General features: G+C 44.0%; 2 protein-coding genes across 5 annotated transcripts in view; one reads left to right on the forward strand and one right to left on the reverse strand.

Moving 5' to 3' along the window:
• Positions 1-20559, reverse strand: part of rassf4a (Ras association domain family member 4a) — a 212149-nt gene that overhangs the window by 174234 nt on the left and 17356 nt on the right. The gene's annotated exons all lie outside the window — the stretch shown is intronic.
• On the forward strand, positions 3933-20365 carry LOC137303969 (C-X-C motif chemokine 9-like). Its single transcript, XM_067972365.1, has 5 exons — positions 3933-4197; positions 7941-8029; positions 8189-8306; positions 13912-14001; positions 19483-20365. Exons 2-5 carry the CDS (start codon positions 7963-7965, stop codon positions 19604-19606), a joined length of 399 nt encoding a protein of 132 aa, XP_067828466.1. The 5' UTR covers positions 3933-4197; positions 7941-7962; the 3' UTR covers positions 19607-20365.

Genomic DNA, 20559 nt, shown 5'->3' on the forward strand with positions numbered 1-20559 from the left:
CATACTGAATTCCTGGTTTGTCCTGAGTTATGTGATCCAGCCAGTCAATTTATTCAACAACCCTGGGCAAATACAATTCTTTCTTTCTCACACATTGGCTACTCTCCCTTTTCTTCCCTGCACACTACAGAAACCAACACATTGTTCACCCTCCAAAACTAAAAGCTTATCAAGTAACCCTTCACTGCCCTCTAGTTAAAGGGCTCACAAATATATAGGATCTTGCAATACGTGTTTCTGATATGCCCCTCCACCAATTATCCAGACACTCAGTTTTATGCCGCACCAAGATTTTTATGCTGCTAAATGGGAACTTCACTTTAAATCCAACTGATTGTATGTGGTCACACAATCCGGACAAAGAATTCTTCATATCAATGCCAGATATGCATCTTTTCAGGTGAGTACGTACATGTTCTGGGTTATAAGACTCCAAAACCATAGGCAGCTTTCTCCTCTGGGAAGCTGCAGCTCTGTTGTGCTCAGTGTATCACCCAGTGCCACATCCTCGCTTTTAGTATCTAATTTCTCCCAGAATACAGGGTTAATCAGGTCCCGCCGCTAAATTCGGCTGGACATCCGGGAAACCCGTACTTCCAGGTTTCCCAGCCGCTAAACCTCCCCCCTCTCCCCTCTTCCCCGTAAATATCGGGGCCACACAGTCAGCAAAGGCAAGAGATTTTCAAATCATCAGTCTGGGCTGGATTTGAATCTGTTCTGGATTTGAATCCTGTTCTCCGAGGGTTAAAGGCAGTATTCTAACGCCACTGTTCCGCTCAGTTTCCTCTGGTGGGATTAATTTTTCATGCAAAAAAATAGGAGTAATACTTCTCTTTTAAAATGGTTATAAGAATAAAAACTTTGAGCATCTAATACAGAATAAAGATTACTTGCGAGAGTTTCAAGTCTTTTAAACCAAGCGTTTCAGAATAAGCAATTATTTAGCATCTGTTCTCTATTAGTCATTTGCTCCAGCTGCGATTGTTTTGCAGCAATACTGAGCATACCACAGACTCTTCTCACTCATCTGTTTACTGACCACATGGACCAACTTTTTTCCCTCATCTACTTTCTTTTTCCTAGCTAGCAGTCTCCTGCATGCATGGCGCTCTCTAAATCTTATCTCCTCTTATTCGTACTTTTCTGTTTCTCTTTGCTTGCTCTCTTTTCCTGATTAATTTTAGAGATTAATTTTCCTGTGTGAACAAGGAACCAGTAACCTCAGACAAATCTTTCCTCCCCCCACAACGCTGACATCTAATAAATCACATTATTGACTCATCAGCTAATATCACCACAAAAATCTTTGAAGTAACAAAAAAACTTATGAAACAAAATGCATTTAACATGGGTACAGTAAGTTATGGCGACTAACCCACTCCTGACATAATGAGCCTGACAGATGACAATTTCTAGATTGTTTCAGCACAGAAATAGGCCATTCGAGCCAGCTCTAATGTTTTCTGCACATGAGCCATCTAGTCTAATCCCACTCATCTTTTGAAGGTGTATCTCTATGTAACCTAATCAAAGAGTTTAGACAAGGTCATAAACCAAGCTCTAGTGGTATAACAAAACCTGAACATGGAGGTGAATTACTGCCTTGGAACTCAACCTTTAGAATTGTATGTTGCAGTTAGGAAATCAAAAATGCATTCTGAATTTACAAACTCATGAATTAGCAAAGAGAGCATTCCATTTCAAATGGACAACAGGTATTGTACCACTAAACACGTACTGCAATGACATGGGCTTTGATTTAACAGGATGCTGCAGGACAGCAGCACCCCATTCAATATATCATTTCTATAGGTCATGGTCTTCAACTCATTCCTTTGCATCTATAAACTCCAATTTTGTAATTTTCATCAAAGATGCAGCTGTGTTCATCCATTTGGGTGCACAAGTGCTCGTGGCTCAGGGGACAAGCTTTCCCAAATTTTACACAATGAAAACATCACAGCTGTTTCCTGATAATCAGCAGAGCAGTGACATACCCGATAATGTTTCTGAGGTCAGATAAAGGATAAACTGAGTGAAAACTCTTTCTCTTTGTGAAGACCATTGGGTTGACATGACGTGCCCTGACACCCACAAGTACCACATACGTCTCTATGCACTCGAAGGAACCTTGCCATCCCATAAAAGCTGCAGATTGCCTGATGTAGCAGATGGGTTGGTTTGGAAAGATGAGGTGGCACGGAGACTCATGCTCCCGTAACCATCACTTCTATGGGAAGAGCTGCCCCAAATCCAGATGTTGTGTGCATACCACTAGAGAAGCAGATGTCAGAACTCTGTGGCAGCCTGTCTTGTGAAGTGGAGGCAGTGAGTCAGGACTCCTGACATGTCCCGGTGCAGATCCCAAGGTGGTGACAGGTATGGCCAAAACATCTCAAGGGTCATTACATCTGCATTTGTTGGCCTGCTACAAGAAAAGTATTGGTGGTTGGCGGGGGGGGGGGGGGGGCGGGGGGGGGGGGAGGAGGAGACAAAACAAAAATTGGAGAGCTGCCAAGTAAAACCAACTAATGAGGAAAAACTTTTTTACACAGCGAATGGTTAGAATCTGGAAAGCACTGCCAGTGGGGGGGTGGTGGAGGCAGATTCAATCGTGTCTTTCAAAAGGGAACTGGATAAGTACGTGAAAGGGAAAAATCTGCATGGCTATGGGGATAGGGCGGGGGAGTGGGACCAGCTGAATTGCTCTTGCATAGAACCAGCACGGACTCAACGGGCCAAATGGCCTCCTTCCGTGCTGTAACCTTTCTATGATTCTATAATAGATCTTAACTTCTCCCTTTGAGAAGTCTGCTTGAGCAGGTGAGCTCTAGCGTACCCAGTCTCTATAGGCAATGTTCACACTATGGCCATCATTGTTTGGTCCTAAATAACCACTCTCAAAATCGTATACCCCACTAATCAGTTGCACACAGTCAGGTACCTGATTTTTGTGCCCTATCACCACTGTGTGAGAGGCCTTGCACTTCATAACGTGCACTGTGTGGTCAGTTTTAAAAGGAACACAATGATCTAGTAATGTCACTCGTGTGGTTTTCCGATCAGAAGAGTGCATAATAACATCAGCATTGCCAATCACGCCAGCCTCGTCAAGTTGTTCAATTTTAATCCTAAGCTAGGGAAATGAATGAAAATACATCGCAAAATTTTGCACTGCCCCAGATACAGAACCTGCCACAGGCACCAAGTTTGTGAACTTTTGAGTTGACTTACTGAAATGTAAAAGCTCCCCAAAGCATCAACAATGTTGCTTTAAATTAAAAGTTAAAATATGCACTTTTTTGGCATTTTTTTTCTTGTGTAGCCTTTCTCATAACTTTTTACAGCTTCCTGTTTAAACATTCTTCTGTTCTTTTAATATCTTCTCATTGCGTCACTGATATGATCTTTTATATCACCTAACACTTTCCTGTTTTTCCTGCCACCTAACTCACACCTTTTCTTTTCTTCCCTTCTTTTTTTTTGGGTTCAATACTATTTAGGGACATACTTTCCATTTTAGGTTTTGACAAAGGGGCTATACCCAAAACATTAACCTGCTTTTTTACAGGTGACAGGCTGTGCATTTCCAGCATTTCTAAGTGAAACATTCTTTATTTCATGTGAGCATTGAAGAGTTTTCTGACCATTTTAAGTAACAGTCCTGAATCTTAGTTGAGTGGCAAACTAAATTTACAAAAGTTCATTATACTCCATGGTTAAGTTATTGCTCTGGGAAATTCCATAAAAAAGTCATAATAGACCTTTCATAGTATCCTTCTTTATAAAACGAGTCTGGGCACCGATCCCAGTGGAATTTCCAAAATCTCAGCTCTAAATCAATTCCACAACCACAGGGGTGAACTCTACAAACTTTTCTGCTGTAGAAAGCACACTAATTGCTGAGGACACACAGAGTGAAAGTTTTTGTCTATTCTCAAAGCTGGTCGGCTTACATTTTGAGACTAAAATCTGGATTTATGCCAAGCTGTAGACAATCTCAATTTCGAGGAAATCATGTGATTATCCACCCACTATATTCAGTTGCCCAACAAAAGCTCAAGCTAAGAAGTAGAGAGGTATATAAAGGAGTTCAGTAACAAACCTGCCTCGTGCTGTCCTCTTGATTCTTCCAACTGAGCACCCGAGACTCTGCAGTGCAGTCCTCAATCTTATTTCTTCAGAAATTGTACAAAGGTCAGTTCATGCTACATTTTGATCTATAGAATTGTAACTGTTAAGTAGGAGATATTTGCATAAGTTTAGCACTTATGGCATGATTTTACTTTTGACATGATGCATACTCGGCAAAACTAAAGCTACGTGCACAGGATTATTTTTAGTATTCCAAATCAGTGTTGAGATTTGTCTCTCATTTAGAAGAGACTGCTACATCACAAAGTCCTTTTCTTAATGGTGTAACATTTAAATCAATAAAATATCACTTATAATCCTGTTTGGTCAAAGGGCTTTTTGAAAGTGCAGCGTCAGCTCTCAAGACATGAGCCAGTGTACAATATAGTAACTGCCTAATAATTTCATCAGACATGCATGTTGCAACAGATTACATTTTTTTTAAAGTTTTACTCAGAATTTTACTTAGTCTTGCCACATCCAGTCGTGAATGGTGGTGGACAATTAAACAACCAACGGGAGGAGGAGGCTCTGCAAACATCCCCATCCTCAATGATGGCGGAATCCAGCACGTGAGTGCAAAAGACAAGGCTGAAGCGTTTGCAACCATCTTCAGCCAGAAGTGCCGAGTGGATGATCCATCTCGGCCTCCTCCCGATATCCCCACCATCACAGAAGCCAGTCTTCGGCCAATTCGATTCACTCCACGTGATATCAAGAAACGGCTGAGTGCACTGGATACAGCAAAGGCTATGGGCCCCGACAACATCCCGGCTGTAGTGCTGAAGACTTGTATTCTGCGGCAAGTGACTCACCTCCTGACTCCCCAAAGCCTTTCCACCATCTACAAGGCACAAGTCAGGAGTGTGATGGAATACTCTCCACTTGCTTGGATGAGTGCAGCTCCAACAACACTCAAGAAGCTCGACACCATCCAGGACAAAGCAGCCCGCTTGATTCGCACCTCATCCACCACCCTAAACATTCACTCCCTTCATCACCGGCGCACAGTGGCTGCAGTGTGTACCATTCACAGGATGCACTGCAGCAACTCGCCAAGGCTTCTTTGACAGCATCTCCCAAACCCGCGACCTCTACCATCTAGAAGGACAAGAGCAGCAGGCACATGGGAACAACACCACCTGCACGTTCCCCTCCAAGTCACACACCATCCCGACTTGGAAATATATCGCCGTTCCTTCATCGTCGCTGGGTCAAAATCCTGGAACTCCCTTCCTAACAGCACTGTGGGAGAACAGTCACCACACGGACTGCAGCGGTTTAAGAAGGCGGCTCACCACCACCTTCTCGAGGGCAATTAGGGATGGGCAATAAATGCCAGCCTCGCCAGTGACGCCCACATACCATGAACGAATAAAAAAAAAATTAGCAATCTCATATTTGTATGAGGAACTCGTGCATTTCTTCATCTCCAAAATTGAGATCATCGGCAACCCCAGCTTTAACCCTCCTGTCCCATTGCCTCCCTGACCTTTCTTGGCCCCGTCCTAACTTTAGCTCCAACCCAGATGCTTCTGCAGTTTCTCTTCTATCTTTCACTCAGATTCATCTCCTCCATGAGATCCATCACCTGCTCCCTTGACCCACCCCCAATCTATCCCTTGATCGCTCAACTACCTCTCTCTAGTCCAATATAGTCAACCTCTCCAATTCCTCAAACATTATTTCATGCCCCCTTTGAAACTGTCATCATCTCCCCACTCTGCAAAGGTCTCACACTCGACTCCCCTATCCTCTCCAGCTACAGCTTTCATTTATATAGCCGCTTGCTTGTAGAAAAACATCGCACGGTACTTCAGAGAGGCGCGAGGAAAATGGACACAATTACAAAAGCTTGGTCAAAGAGGTGAAGCTTGCAGAGGCTCTTAAAGGAGAGAGAAGTGGAGGGGTATAGGCCTTTCCATAGAGGGGGATTTAGGCAACTTAAGGTACGGGGTGGGGTGAAGGATTAGGAAGATGCACAATAGGCTGGAGTCGGAAAGCCAGAATATTTGTGGGGGAGGGATTATAGGACTGGAGGAAGTTAATAAGATGGGGAGGCTATGGAGGGATTTAAAAGACAGTCAGGAATTTTAAATTTGAGGCATTGGGGGACCAGGTCAGCAAGGATGAGGTGTGCTGACCAGTGAGACTTGGTGCAGGATAGGATAGAAACAGCTAAGTGTTGGACAAAAATTTCATCAGGAGGACGGGAGGCCGGCAAGGAGAAAATTGGAATGATCGTATCTGGAAGTGATGAAGTCATGTATGAGGGTTTCAGGAGCAGAATTAGAAGTAGAGGAAGGTGATGTTACAGAGATGGAAGGAGGCAATCTTTGTGATGTGGAGGATTTGGGGTCGGAAACTCAGCTTGAGGCTGAAAAGGATGCCAAACTGAAATGGTAGCCCATACCTAAACCCTCTTCTATTCTAAAGGTGCTTGAACACAATATTTCACCCAATTCCCTACCCACCCTATTCAAATCCTTCAGTCTGTTTTCTGTCCCACTCAGAGCATTGAGACTATCTTGGTCACTCACTGATTATGTTCTAAGTGGCTGCGACATTGGCTCACTATGCCTCATCCTCGTGGCTTCTAACGCAGTCAATCACACCATACTCCTGCATGGCACCACACTCTAGATTCCATTCCTGCCTATCTCAACAGAGTCAATGTGTCTCCTCTAATGGCTTCTTTGCCTGACCTCCATGGTCACTTTAGGCATGCCCTATAACTCCACCCTTGGCCTCCTCCTTATATTTATCTATATGCTGCCCCTCAGTAACATCATCCATAAACATGGGATCAGCTTCCATTTCTAAGCCAATGACACCCAACTTTACCTCGACCCTCAACTCCACAACTGTTGCCATGCTGATTAATTGTCTATCCAACATAAGTCCTGGATGAGCCAGAACTTTGGCTCACTGGAAGTCATCCTGTTAAAATCCTGCCAGAAACTTGCCTTGGGCATCAATCTTACCCCCTCCTGTCTGCTCGCTCAGGCTAAACTAGCCACTCACAGCCTCGGTGTCCTGTTCGAACTTCAAAGCAAACATGCGGTCCACCCTCAAGCTTGCCTACTTCCATCTATTTACTCCCAGTGCCACTGAATCCTAATCCATCCCTTTGTCATCTCAGGTCTCATAAGCTCCTAAATCATCAAAAACTCTGCTATTTGTGTCCTATCACATACCAAGTCATGCATTCCTATCATCCTAGAAGTAAAGGGAATTAGGGGTTACGGGGAGCGGGCAGGAAATTAGACATGAATTTAGATTTGAGGTTGGGATCAGATCAGCCATGATCTTATTGAATGGCGGAGCAGGCTCGAAGGGCCAACTGGCCTACTCCTGCTCCTATTTATGTTCTTATCTCTGCCCTCTCCATCTTATTAGCTTCCAATTGCCGCAGTGCATCAACTTTAAAAGCCTCAATCTGGCCTTTCAAATTAGTCTATGACATTGCTCCACCTTACCTCTGCAATCTTCTGCAGCCCTATGACCAGCATGCACTATCCCCTCTTCCCACTCTGTTCAACTGCACGTCCCTTCAGCCACTCCACCATTGGTGGCATCACCCTTAGCTGTCATGCTCATACACTTTGGAACACTCTTCCTAGATCCTTCACATTGCAATGGAGGAGAGAGTAGGCAAAAATCTCCTCAAAACCAACCTTGTTGACAGTGCCTCCCATAATTTCTCTCCCACTTGCTACAGGGTCCTCTGCCATCGCCACTTAAGCAACTTGAAATTATTGTGCTACTTAAGTGCAAGTTCAAATTTATATTCTTATTTTTTTCAGCCAGCAAAATATCTGCAACAAAATGAATTTCAGACTTCAGATAACAACCTATGTTACAACATTACTCCTGCTTCAACATTTCTTTGTGGGTGAGTAATGAAATTTGAACTGATTTTTACTGATTGCTTAACGAAACTCACTGAAGTTATCAGCAGTATGCCACTTCAGATGAGAAGTAGACCACAATACCCTGACCAGCTTTTATGCACCTATTGTGAAATTATCATTAATTCTTTTTCCTCTCCTAGTTGAGACAGCAACACCGAGATGCCACTGTTTTCAATTCATAAGAGCTGTGCGGCCTAAAATAATCAAGGATTTTCAGATACTTCCAAAAACAACGCACTGCAGCAGAACTGAAATTATGTGAGTACCACGTGTGGTAGCATTAGCTTGGAAACAATGACTACATGAACCAAGAGTGAACTTCTCAACAAAAAAAAAAGTTCACCAATTTTCTTCCTTCCTGTCCTAGGTCATTGCTGGAGTATAGTTCCATGGCCAGCAGTTGCCCAAATGGTAATTGTTCATATGTGAACCTTGGTAGTGAGTACTGGCTGTCTATATGACTACAATGGGTATCACGGGTGAGCTTGATCCATTCCTCATTTGGCATTCACACATGCAGACTTGTAGCACAGCTTGAGGGAGAGTGATCAGGAATGGGAACTCTCATGAAACCAAGGGTGCTTATGCAAACGGAAGTGCCCACGTTGCTACCTCTGCTAACTCAGCACAGATCATTGATCGAACCTGGCACCTTCCTGGTCTGAGTTTGTCAAGCCATTGGGGAGGAGCCTGTGAGAATGAACTTCTAATAGCAATTTGTGGTGCAGTTAGCAGTTTCACACTGGTGCAATTTTGAGAGCGATGCCAGCTGGCAGCACTGAGATGTGCTGTTCACATCGCAATTCTCTCACAATACAGAAAGCGCAGCTTTGCACACTTGTTTAAGAAAGTATGTGGAATACTCCTCTTGTTGGCTTCAGATTACAGGCACCTGTGAAATTCTTAATGTTTCTGAAAACCAGTTTGTTCCCAACACTAAAAAAATAAAGGCAGTCCAACACACGGTGTGGCATCACTTCTGACCTTTAAAAGATGAGGTGCAGTTAAACTGCAGCCAATGGGAAGCCCAGCTACCTCCTCAAGTTAGTCTCATACAGTTTGCCCAAACTCAGAATGCATTTGGCTCGATGAATTCAAACTAGTTATATTGCACTCGGAGCATCAACGTGGACATATGCAATGTAGGACATGGCGATGTCCAGCAACATGCATTGCATATGCGGGGATATTAGTGGTAGTACTCGGAGACTGGGACAAAGGAAGATGTATGGCATGTGTAAGGGTGCCAACACCACTAGGGTGGAGAGAATCAAAATGAGGCACTGAACAGTAGCATATTAAGCAAGTTTCCCTTCAGTTCCAATGTTAATGCAAGAAAAATATCACCTAATGTCCTAGTACTAAATGTCTTAATATATTTTAACTGCATTTTCCAAAATATTACTGCACTTTAAAGGATTCGCCACTAAAACCATGTGGTTTCCCACCGACCTTTCCTTCTGTATCAGTTCCATGATTGATTAGGAACAGTAGAGAATTTCTAATATAAGCAAATTAACTTTAAGCAAATGTATACACATTGGCTGCATGAAAAAATAATCAAAGATCAGAAGTCTGAGCTTGGCCGGGGGCTGCAACTGCCTCAGTTCCACTTGAGTGAGTGAATCAATGAGTGAGTGAATATTTGAATGAGTGAGTGTAGTATGTAGGCAGATGGATAACTTGGCCAGATTCCAGCTCCTTGGCTGCTATGAGGCGATCACTGTCAGAACTGCTTCCTTATGGATGTTGTGCAGGGACAGAATTAGTATGAAGGAGAAAAGAAATTGCATTTATATAGTGCTTTTCACGTCCTCGGGACATCCCAAAGTGCTTTACAGCCAATGACGTACTTTTTAAACGTAGTGACTGTTGTAATGTAGGAAATGCGGCAGCCAACTTGCGCAAAGAAAGTTCCAACAAACAGCAAGGTTTAGGCCTCGGTTAGAGACTCAATTAGTAACCATTGTAGCTTTCTCTACCAACCATGCAGTCTGTTTCTACCCCTCTCCCTTGGGCATGCAGGAAACAACTGAAGAGACAGATTCCATAGAAAGCAAAATATAATGTGCCAGAACTACATATATACTTGAATGAGGGGAATACTTTGCACGTATGGGTGTAATGTCAGCTAGGCTTGGGCGGTAGCACGCTCACCTCAGAATCAGGAAAATGCGAGTTCAAGCCCCACTCGAGAACTTGAGCACATCATTTAGCAATGCATTACTGGGGAAGTGCCATCTTTCAGATGAGATATTAAACCAACACTTGCTTGCACAGGCAGATATAAAAGATCCCATGACACTAGTCAAAGAAAGAGCAGGGTAGGGCAAAGTATTGCCCTCGTTCAAATATATACATGGTACGGGCACAATATTTTTTTGCCATCTTTTGGAAGCTTTCTCTTCAGTTGTTTCCAGCAATTCTCCCTGGTGTTCTGGTTCCCTACATTACAACAGTGACTACACTTCAAAATTAGCTGTAAAGCACTTTGGGACGTTGTGAGGTTGTGAAAGGCGCTATATAAATGCAAGTTATTTCTTTTCTTTAACAACATTTATCCCTCAACCTACTCCACCAAAACAGATTAACTGAGCATTCACCTCATATGATGTTAATTGGTTCTGAAGTGATTTGGGACATCTGGAGTACGTGAAAGGCACTGTATTAATGCAAGTTTGTTTCTTTTACGTCAATAGTCACATTTCTTTTGTTGGCCGCTCCCTGCTCACCGGGCAAAATAAGTAGCGGTGTTGGTGGGAGAGTGGGAGAAATCTGGCAAGCTACTCTTTCCCATATTCAAACGGGTCAGTTTTTCTGCAGCTGCCAGGATTAAATGAGTCGCTGGCAGTTTCATAGTATGCAACATTGAATTAGGTGATATGATTAAACTGTATTATCTGTCCGGTCCTGCTACTGGCATGTTTAGTCATCTGTGCACAATCTCCCACGTTTTCTCCTGCTCTTGCTCACTCCAACTCGATAAAATCCCACAGTGTAGTCTACTTTTTGACACAGCTCTCTCTTGGTTTGTACTGAATTCCTGACTGGCAGCGCCCAATTCAAAAAAGCACACACATTGTCTTTAAAATCAATAAAAAATGTCTTGAGTGTACTCAGATGTTTCCTGCTTCACACTGGATGCTAATTTCTAGTAAAAAGAAAAACTGCTTGGAGAATTGAGAGAAAGGGACTTTATTTTCATGTTGACCCAAACTAAAAGACCAACTACCCAACACATTCCTAACTACATTTGGGGCAAGGCAGGGGACTTCTGAGATGTTCCCTTCAGTCATGTGCAAGCAAAACATTGATGTATACAGAGTATGTGTCTTTGTCCCACCTTTTATATCATTATTCTTTAGCTGCTGCCCTCATGGCCAAATTTACTCGGGGGAAACCAACGCATGAGGAGGGGAGCATTGCACAGCACACCAGTTACAGGGTGCGACCGCCCTTAGAAGCTGAGGCCATGCTTTAATGTACAGGATTTAGAACTGAAATCCATGCACTCAATTTTCATAGTGAAAAACGGGCGGGTTGGGGGCGGGGGGGCTTTGAAAATTGCCACCATTTCAGACCCGCCTCCAACCCGCCCATTTCCGGTTTTCACTGGGGCGGGCTTCGGGCCTCCATTTTTCTGAACTTCCCGATTTCAACCCCTGGGGGCCAGGATTCCCGCTGTTTTACACCTTGTGAAAGGAGGCGGGAAGGCCCGAGACTAACAGGTAGGTGAAAGGCACAGCTTGTGGGCCCGGGGGAGCAGGAGTGCTTTCCCCAGGCCCAGCAGGCCTACCTGCACCGACTCCCCAACGATCGCGGACACCCGACCCCCGATAGCGGACCCCCCGCCCGATCGCAGACCCCCCGATCGCCGGACCTTCCCCCTGACCCCGATCCTCTGACCCCAGACCCTCCCCCAACTCCTATCCTCCTCCCCCCAACTCTGATCCTTTGACCCCAATCCTCCCCCCAACTCCGATCCTCCGACCCCCCCCCCAACCCTCCCCCTCAATGACCACGGACCCCCACGATGACCCCTGACCCTGGACAACCCCCGTCCCTTTCCCCGACTTACGGCCCCTGTGCCAACCTATGCCCACCCATGCCCCCCCCTCCATTCAAACAAAGACTTACCTGCAGACGTCCTCTCCCTGACTGGTCTCCCATCCGACTGAGGCCAGCCTGTCAATCAGGCCAGTCAGTCGGACGGGAAACCGGCAAAAAAAAAATGTCCTTACGTCAAAATTATAAGGACGTCCGGGAAACCCGTACTAATGGGTTTCCCAATCTCAGTTTAATCCCCCCCCCACCCCTTCCCGACTTGGTTTCAAAATTGAGCCCCATGTGTCCATCCAGTGACCAGGATTCACAGTTAATTCAGATCTTAGGTTTATGGCCTTAACTAATTTGAGGCCTTTGTAAAGTCAAGACTTCTGAAATTGATATCAAAATGACAAATTTCTCATCTTGGTCTAAAGAAGAACCAGAAGCACTGAAAGTGGAAATAAACCCAGCGGGCGGTTAAAGTGTTATTATTTTTTTAAATCGATCTTAAATTGGGGTTGTGTGTGGGGCCAGGATTGGATTAGACACGGATCCCTGAGGTGAAAGCAGATTAAGACAGAAACTCATTGCTATACTATAAAAAAAATTAAGTAATAGACTGCTAGTTTCTAACTTGCATTGTGCCTGAAGATTGCCAAATCAGCAACCCAAAAACCTCCTCAGGCTTTACATGGAGTGAGAATATCTGTTAAAGTATCTAATTCATGATAAAAAAATGTTCCTTTCACACTCTCTTCACACGCACACTAGTTTCTACTTGTCTTATATTGATGCATTCGCCAATAAATTTTTACTCGAAAAAAAGAAGGAACCATTCATTGCCTCGCTGTTAATTTTGAACTTTAGATGCATTGGATTGTAATTCAGCAATGCATATTTCAATAAATAATTTTACTATAGCTGATGCTTCTGGTTGAATGTTTCATATTGTGTATTCCCACAGCATAACTGCCCCCACAGCATCAACACAACAAGAGCCTACAAATCCATGGTCTTCACTCTGCAAATGCATTGCTCTTGATGAATGAGCTAACTAACTGGCTGATAATTACCACTAGTTGATTGGTTACACTTCTAGTGAGTTAGGCCTCCTTAACCTATCATTCCCTGGCCAAGGTCGATGTTGGGATGCTGTGGCCAACTGTAGGATGCTAGTGCAGGAAGACAAATACTATGCTGCAAGCGTCAGGAACAAAAACAGGAAATCTTTAAAAGCACGTCTGAACTTTCCTGCATCAAAGTAGACACAGAAAAGTCCCCATTACTGCAACCTGAGCCCTACTGTAGTTCACTTTGGGCTCAGTAGCCTGATACGCTCACAAATGGCCTTTTGCTGTGCAAATGGCATTGCCTGGGAACTTATGGATCAGCTCCATTGCTTCCAAGTTTACCAGGCATTTTTATTATATCTCTATATAAAATATATGAAGAATAGCTAATACTTTGCAGTGCTCTCTATCCTATCTTGCAGTTCTGACAAAGTTGATTGCATAGAATTAACAGCACAGAAACAGGCCATTCAGCCCATGTCTACGCTGTCCACACGAGCCTCCTCCTACATTACTTCACCTCACCCGATCAATATATCCTACTATTCCTTTCTCCCTCATGCACTTATCTAGCTTCCCATTAAATTATCATTGATGAAAATGCTTAAGATTTAATTGGTGTAGGACATCGCCTGAAGCTGTTTTTGAGTTACTGTCTGCGAAACATTTGTAACTGCGCATTACCCTATGTGACTGTGTGTGACAGTATACAAACATTAAACCACAATCTCTCTCTTCATCTTCAGATTAACTGTGCTGCAAGAAAACACAGAAATAGACACTTGTCTTGATCCAGAATCGAAGCAGGGAAAGAAACTACTAAGATGCTGGAAAAGGTCAGTACAAAACAGTCATGGTTGGTTTGCTACAAAATGCTTATCGAATAAAACATTTAAGTGCACATGGGACTTCACTTTAATTCAATTGGAGCCAACTTAAAGGACTGCTCCTGCCAATATAGCCATTCTATTGCCAGCAATGTGAAATGATGTGGAGATGCCGGTGATGGACTGGGGTTGACAAATGTAAACAATCTTACAACACCAGGTTATAGTCCAACAATTTTATTTGGAAATCACAAGCTTTCGGAAGCTTCCTCCTTCCCGTCTTAGCAATGTGAAAAACACTGTACAATTTAGGATGCATTTGCACGACAAGCTATTTTCGCATTATAGCGACTGTAAAATTGCGCAGTACAACTGAGGAGCTATGGCGAGTTGCTGCAGTGCATCCTGTGGTTGGTACACACTGCAGCCACTGTGTGCCGTTGGTGAAGGGAGTGAATGTTTAGGGTGGTGGATGGGGTGCCAATCAAGCGGGCTGCTTTGTCCTGGATAGTGTCGAGCTTCTTGAGTGTTGTTGGAGCTGCACTCATCCAGGCAAGTGGAGAGTATTCCATCACACTCCTGACTTGTGCCTTGTAGATGGTAGAAAGGCTTTGGGGAGTCAGGAGGTGAGTCACTCGCCGCAGAATACCCAGGCTCTGACCTGCTATTGTAGCCACAGTATTTATATGACTGGTCCAGTTAAGTTTCTGGTCAATGGTGACCCCCAGGATGTTGACGGTGGGGGATTCGGCAATGGTAATGTCGTTGAATGACAAGGGGAGGTAGTTAGACTCTCTCTTGTTGGAGATGGTCATTGCCTGGCACTTGTCTGGCGCGAATGTTACTTGCCACTTATCAGCCCAAGCCTGGATGTTGTCCAGGTCTTGCTGCATGCGGGCTCGGACTGCTTCATTATTTGAGGGGTTGCGAATGGAACTGAACACTGTGCAATCATTAGCGAACACCCCCATTTCTGACCTTATGATGGAGGGAAGGTCATTGATGAAGCAGCTGAAGATGGTTGGGCCTAGGACACTGCCCTGAGGAACTCTTGCAGCAATGTCCTGGGGCTGAGATGATTGGCCTCCAACAACCACTACCATCTTCCTTTGTGCCAGGTATGACTCCAGCCACTGGAGAGTTTTCCCCATGATTCCCATTGACTTCAATTTTACTAGGGCTCCTTGGTGCCACACTCGGTCAAATGCTGCCTTGATGTCAAGGGCAGTCACTCTCACCTCACCTCTGGAATTCAGCTCTTTTGTCCACGTTTGGACCAAGGCTGTAATGAGGTCTGGAGCCGAGTGGTCCTGGCGGAACCCAAACTGAGCATCGGTGAGCAGGTTAATGGTGAGTAAGTGCCGCTTGATAGCACTGTCGACGACACCTTCCATCACTTTGCTGATGATTGAGAGTAGACTGATGGGGCGGTAATTGGCCGGATTGGATTTGTCCTGCTTTTTGTGGACTAGGTTGCTACAGAGGGTATTAAGACCCATGTAATCTGAACTAGAGTCACATGTAGGCCAAACAGATCCCCTTCCCTGAAGGACATTAGTAAACTGGTCGGGTTTTTACAACTAGTCAGCAGCTTTCATGGTCATTTTTCTAGTGCCAGCCCACAAATGACCAGATTTATTGAATTCAATTCACAACTTGTCATGATGGGATTTAAACTCCAACCACTGGGTTACTAGTCTAATACCATAACCACTAGACCAGCATACCCAAAGCAAGAACGTGCCAAGCCTAGAGATAGCGTTTACACCCATATTAACTCAATATATGCAGGACATTTCTTTGCTGAGGAGACGGGCATTTTCAGACATCTTGGGGGTGATTTTAGGAGGCAATTGCAGGTGCGTTGGGGGCGGGGGTCTCCGAAAATCGGGAAAATCCCTTTCAGGTTTGGAAGCCGGCTCCAACCCGCCGATTTCTGTGTTTCCCAGGGACCCACCTGTGTGAGCGTGGGTGACACGAAAATGGAAGTCCCGCCGGCAATTAAAGCCGTCAGGATGACTGAGGTACTTAAGGCACTTTACCTGTGACAGTTTAAGTAGTTAGAAAGATTTTTTAAACTTATCTGGGCGGCTTGCCCACTGCTTCTGATTCACACCTGGTTGAAGGGCCGGATCAGGGAAAAAGAAGCTAAATAAATTAAATAAAAAACCATGCAAGGAAGTGAACCCTGCTCCATCGTCCAATGTCTCCCGCCCCGATGTCCCCCTCTCCACCCTCCCGATGTCCCCCTCTCCACCCTCCCGAAGTACCCCCAATGTCCCCCTCTCCACCTTCCCGATGTCCCCCCCCCCCGATCTTCCCCCCGATCTCTCTGATGTCTCCCTCTGATGTCCTCTTCTTCACCCTCCCAATGTCCCCTCTTCACCCTCCCGATGTCCCCCCCGATCTTACCCCGGTCTTCCCCTCTCCCACCCCCCCAGTCTTCCATTCCAGCGCTGGATGACGTCTCGGTCTCTCTCTTTCCTGTCCACCCTCCCCCTCCTGTTGCAGCTCCTGATGGCAGCCGGCCTGTCAATCAGGCTAGCTGCCAGGCGCGAAACCCGGAGAGGTCGTTAACCACTATCAATCAATGTGCGAACGTGTTGGAAACGTTAAGTTTGATTCATGCGGGTTTGCCATGCACCCAAACGCCCCCCCACCCCCGTTGCCATCCCGCCTCCCCACTAATATCGGGGCCCTTATTTTAATGGCATTCACCTCGCTCACCTCAGGTTTTGTTTGGTAATCTTGTATAGGTTCCTTTGAAGAAGCGAAAAAAGCACTGAAAGCGTTACCAAAACATTGGGCTATTTTCCAAGTCTACTCAAGGGACTTTTTTCTGATTGCGCAAGTTCCCGCATAAACTGGTTTTTATTAAGGATCAAAGTATAGGTAAGAGCAGGTGTGACAAACATCCTGCATCTCACAATGTACACAGCTGAATTTATACTGTAACCAATCTTTAAATTCTAATTTTGTTGCTGGTTATGAACATCGCAATCAGAATTGTGGCATCTCCCTAAAATGAGACAGACACAGATGGTTTATGTGAGATGTTTTCAGAGAGATACAAGTAGGCATTCAGGTTCAAGAAAGTGGCTCACCACAATTAGGGACGGGCAATAAATGCTGGCCTTGCCAGCGACACCCACATCCCATGAATGAATTTTAAAAAAAGACACGGTCACTGTGGTAACCAATCCTTTAGAGCACTTATCAAAAGCAAAAGTGTAAACAAACCTTTCACAATTGCTGGCACAAACTGAACTTTGACTAACAGTGCCACACTGTGGACATCATACAGAAAACCACACAGAAATCAGACTGGAGCTTTTGCATCTTTGGAAAAAATATTTGGAACAGCCTACTTGAAGAACTGTTTTTGTACTGTACGCTATTCACACCTAACAATCTACAGTGCTTTAGGATGTACATTTAGTATGTGCAGTCTTATTTTTTTTAAATCAACTCCAAAAACAACAGGTTGGCTTTCCTCCGAGTCAGAAGGTCGCCCGTTCAAGCCCCAATCCAGAATTTGAGCAGATAATTTAGGCTGATGCTTCAGTGCATTACTGAGGATGTTATGCATAGTCAGAAGTGCCATCTTCCAAATGAGAGGTCCCATTCAAGAATGTAAAAGCAGGGAGTAATGCCTGCGTCCTGGCCAGAATTCATTCCTCAATCAACACTACCAATTATTTCACTGCCGTTTGTGGGATCTTGTGTGCAAATTAGCTATCAATTTTCCTACATAACAACAGTGACTACACTTCAAATAATTCACTGGTTTTGAAACACTTTGGGAAATCTATACCAATGCACTTCTTTTCTATAAAGCAGGCTGCTAATGTAAGGGGTGGAGGGAGAATATAGCGCATCTCATAAATTAGAGTAATGATGTTATGTGGAGATACTTACTTGGTTTAAAATGCCTTTTGGGGATTTGCCCCGTGTTCGGTAGCTGCACACTATAGGAGGGTATAAGTTCCTTGGTGCATCGTGATAATCATTTTAGAACATTTTCAAATTAGATATGACGGGAAATTCCTTTTTTTTTTATGGTGATGAATTATAAGATAAATAGTTTTCTCAGTTCTCCAATCCAAAGATAAACACTCACGAGCAAGTAGTCATGGGAAAAATAAGCTTCCTGGCTGGCAGTGCACATCCTAGGTGTCACTCTACTCATTCGGGATTCAGGAAACAACGTTACTTATTGGTCAGGAAAATAAATTAAAAACCTATTTGAAATAATCCAGCAGCTTTAGTAGTCGTGCACTGCACTCGCATTCACAAGGCCCGCACAGTTTGAATGCCGGCAATGACGTTAAGTTCACTGCCTTCATTGAGAAAATGTCACCAGTTCCTGGATGAGTAGCTGCTGAATTTTCTGTTACAAGAAGTTGCACCCTCAGCAGAGTTTCCTTCTGCTTTTGCCAACTTTGTCCACATTTCTTCAGCAAATCTAAGTTTGTTAATCCTTTCTATCTTGGAAGTCACACAAGACAGATTTTCCGAGGCAAATTTTCTCTACAGACAGCAACCTTGCCTATCAGGGGGTGAATATCGAGAAATTGTGGGTGCGCTCCCCATGATTTTAAAATTAACGAACAGGAGATCGTGGGGAGCATGTGATTTCCTGATGCGCACTTCCAGTGTGCAAGACTGTGCCGGGAGTGCACATTCGGAAAATTTACCCTCCCGTGTAAAGAGGGGTGGCTTCCTTCTTGATGGAGAATAAAACGACAGGAGCAGGCTAGCCCTGCAGACAGCACAGCTTCTCTGAGCTGATCATGGGATGGTGCTGTCTGCAGCTGTCGAAGTCTGTGACTCGGTTATTTTTGTTTCCAACTTTTCTCCTGTTCTTCCCTGAAGGAGCTGACTCGTGCTGGGATGCAATACTCCTCCAATGCCTTGTCATCCTTCACCTGTGAGCTTTAGACCGGCTATTCAACTGTGGGGGCATCACAAACAAGCCCAATCCGATTGTTCCCCAATATCCATGTACACACGCTCTCCAGAAGGGGCTACTGGATAACAATCGGGAGCAGAAACCATACTAATGATCTGCACCCCCACCCCCCCCATTCCTATTCCAGAAACACTTCAGTTAATTCAGCGCAGACTGAGGATTAGGCTCAATGTCAAATATTTGGGGGTGGGGGGCGGGGGGGAGCTTCGGTGATTCAGCTAACCTCTCCCACTCTCCAGGTTGAAAGGGGGAAACACAGAAAGCAAAAAGGAGGCATAAATGGGCTTGCAGGGTTTTTCATCAAATTCTTTGAGGGGTAACAGTGAAAAATTCTGCTTTTCATATTGTGCTCATAGATCTGTGAAACTATTAGAAATTTCTGTAATACCTCAATATTCTTTTCAAAAGATTGGATACTGACGTCCAACGCTGATCCTCAATTACTTCTAGAATGCAAGCACTAAGTGTGGAATGTGCAATCTCCAATTTACCAGTCGGTATTTTTCTTTCTGTTACAGAATTCAGAATGATCCAAACAAGAAGAGAAAATGTATTGAAAGCAAACAAAACAAAGTTCCAAAGCAAATTAAGAAAAAGAGGCGTAACAGTGGAAACACACGGTCTAAACATCAACAGCTTTAACTCCTTGCTCTCATCATCCTAATAGCTTTTATCTGATGTACGGTGCAGCAGGAAGTATGAAAAAGGCAATGTAATAAGGGCCAATCTTGTACTCTGACCCTGAATAGTGTATTACAATTTTTGAAAATGTCTTTGATTCCTTTGCTTTCTTTAAAGAAAAAACTGTGCAAGTTATGGATAATTAAATCTTTCACTTCCAGTTGGTTACCTACATTACAAATAGTATCTTTAGAGTACTGCAAAAAAAAGTAACCAAAATAGAAGCCATGATCCACCATGGTGAACACAACAAGACTGTATATATGGACACTCCACCCAGTTAGTCATGAAACCATTGCCATTTCGAACAGGCGTAATATTTTAGAGCATCAATCCTCGAGAAAAAAAATTGCATTGTCGTATTTGTTAACTGTTGTGTGTATTTTATGTATTTTTGTACGTGACAGCAAGATTTTGTACAAATAGAATCAAAGCCAGTTAGAAAGCAATAAATTACTTTTGGGGTCTGGGCTGATCTGCTCCCAACACCACTCCGAGCTGGCCGCTACGAGGAGTGCGGAGTTTCTCTCCGAGGTTTTCTTCCTCTTCGACAAAAACAATGCACCAAAGATTTCTTTAATGGAGAGTAGAAATGCATTGCTATACCAGTACGCTTTCAAAATAATCATATTGCAGTATATTTTTAATTTTACAAAAGAGACTCATAATACTTTTGTTATTTGAAAAGAAAATTAGTTTAATAAAACAAAAGATACCAAACAGTGTGCAACTGTCTTTTAATTTACCCTTGAGATTATAACCTGGATTCTAGGCTCCTGACTTTCAGTCTCTCCCCCTTGTGGAAGAATGCAGAAAGGACATGAAACTCACAAAATATAGGTAACTCCATTTATATTGTAATTTAAGCATGCCTTACAATGACACAGGTTACTGAATGTAAACTCACATTCTAC

Source organism: Heptranchias perlo, chromosome 36 (genome assembly GCF_035084215.1).
Source record: "Heptranchias perlo isolate sHepPer1 chromosome 36, sHepPer1.hap1, whole genome shotgun sequence".
NCBI classification, from domain to species: Eukaryota; Metazoa; Chordata; class Chondrichthyes; order Hexanchiformes; family Hexanchidae; genus Heptranchias; species Heptranchias perlo.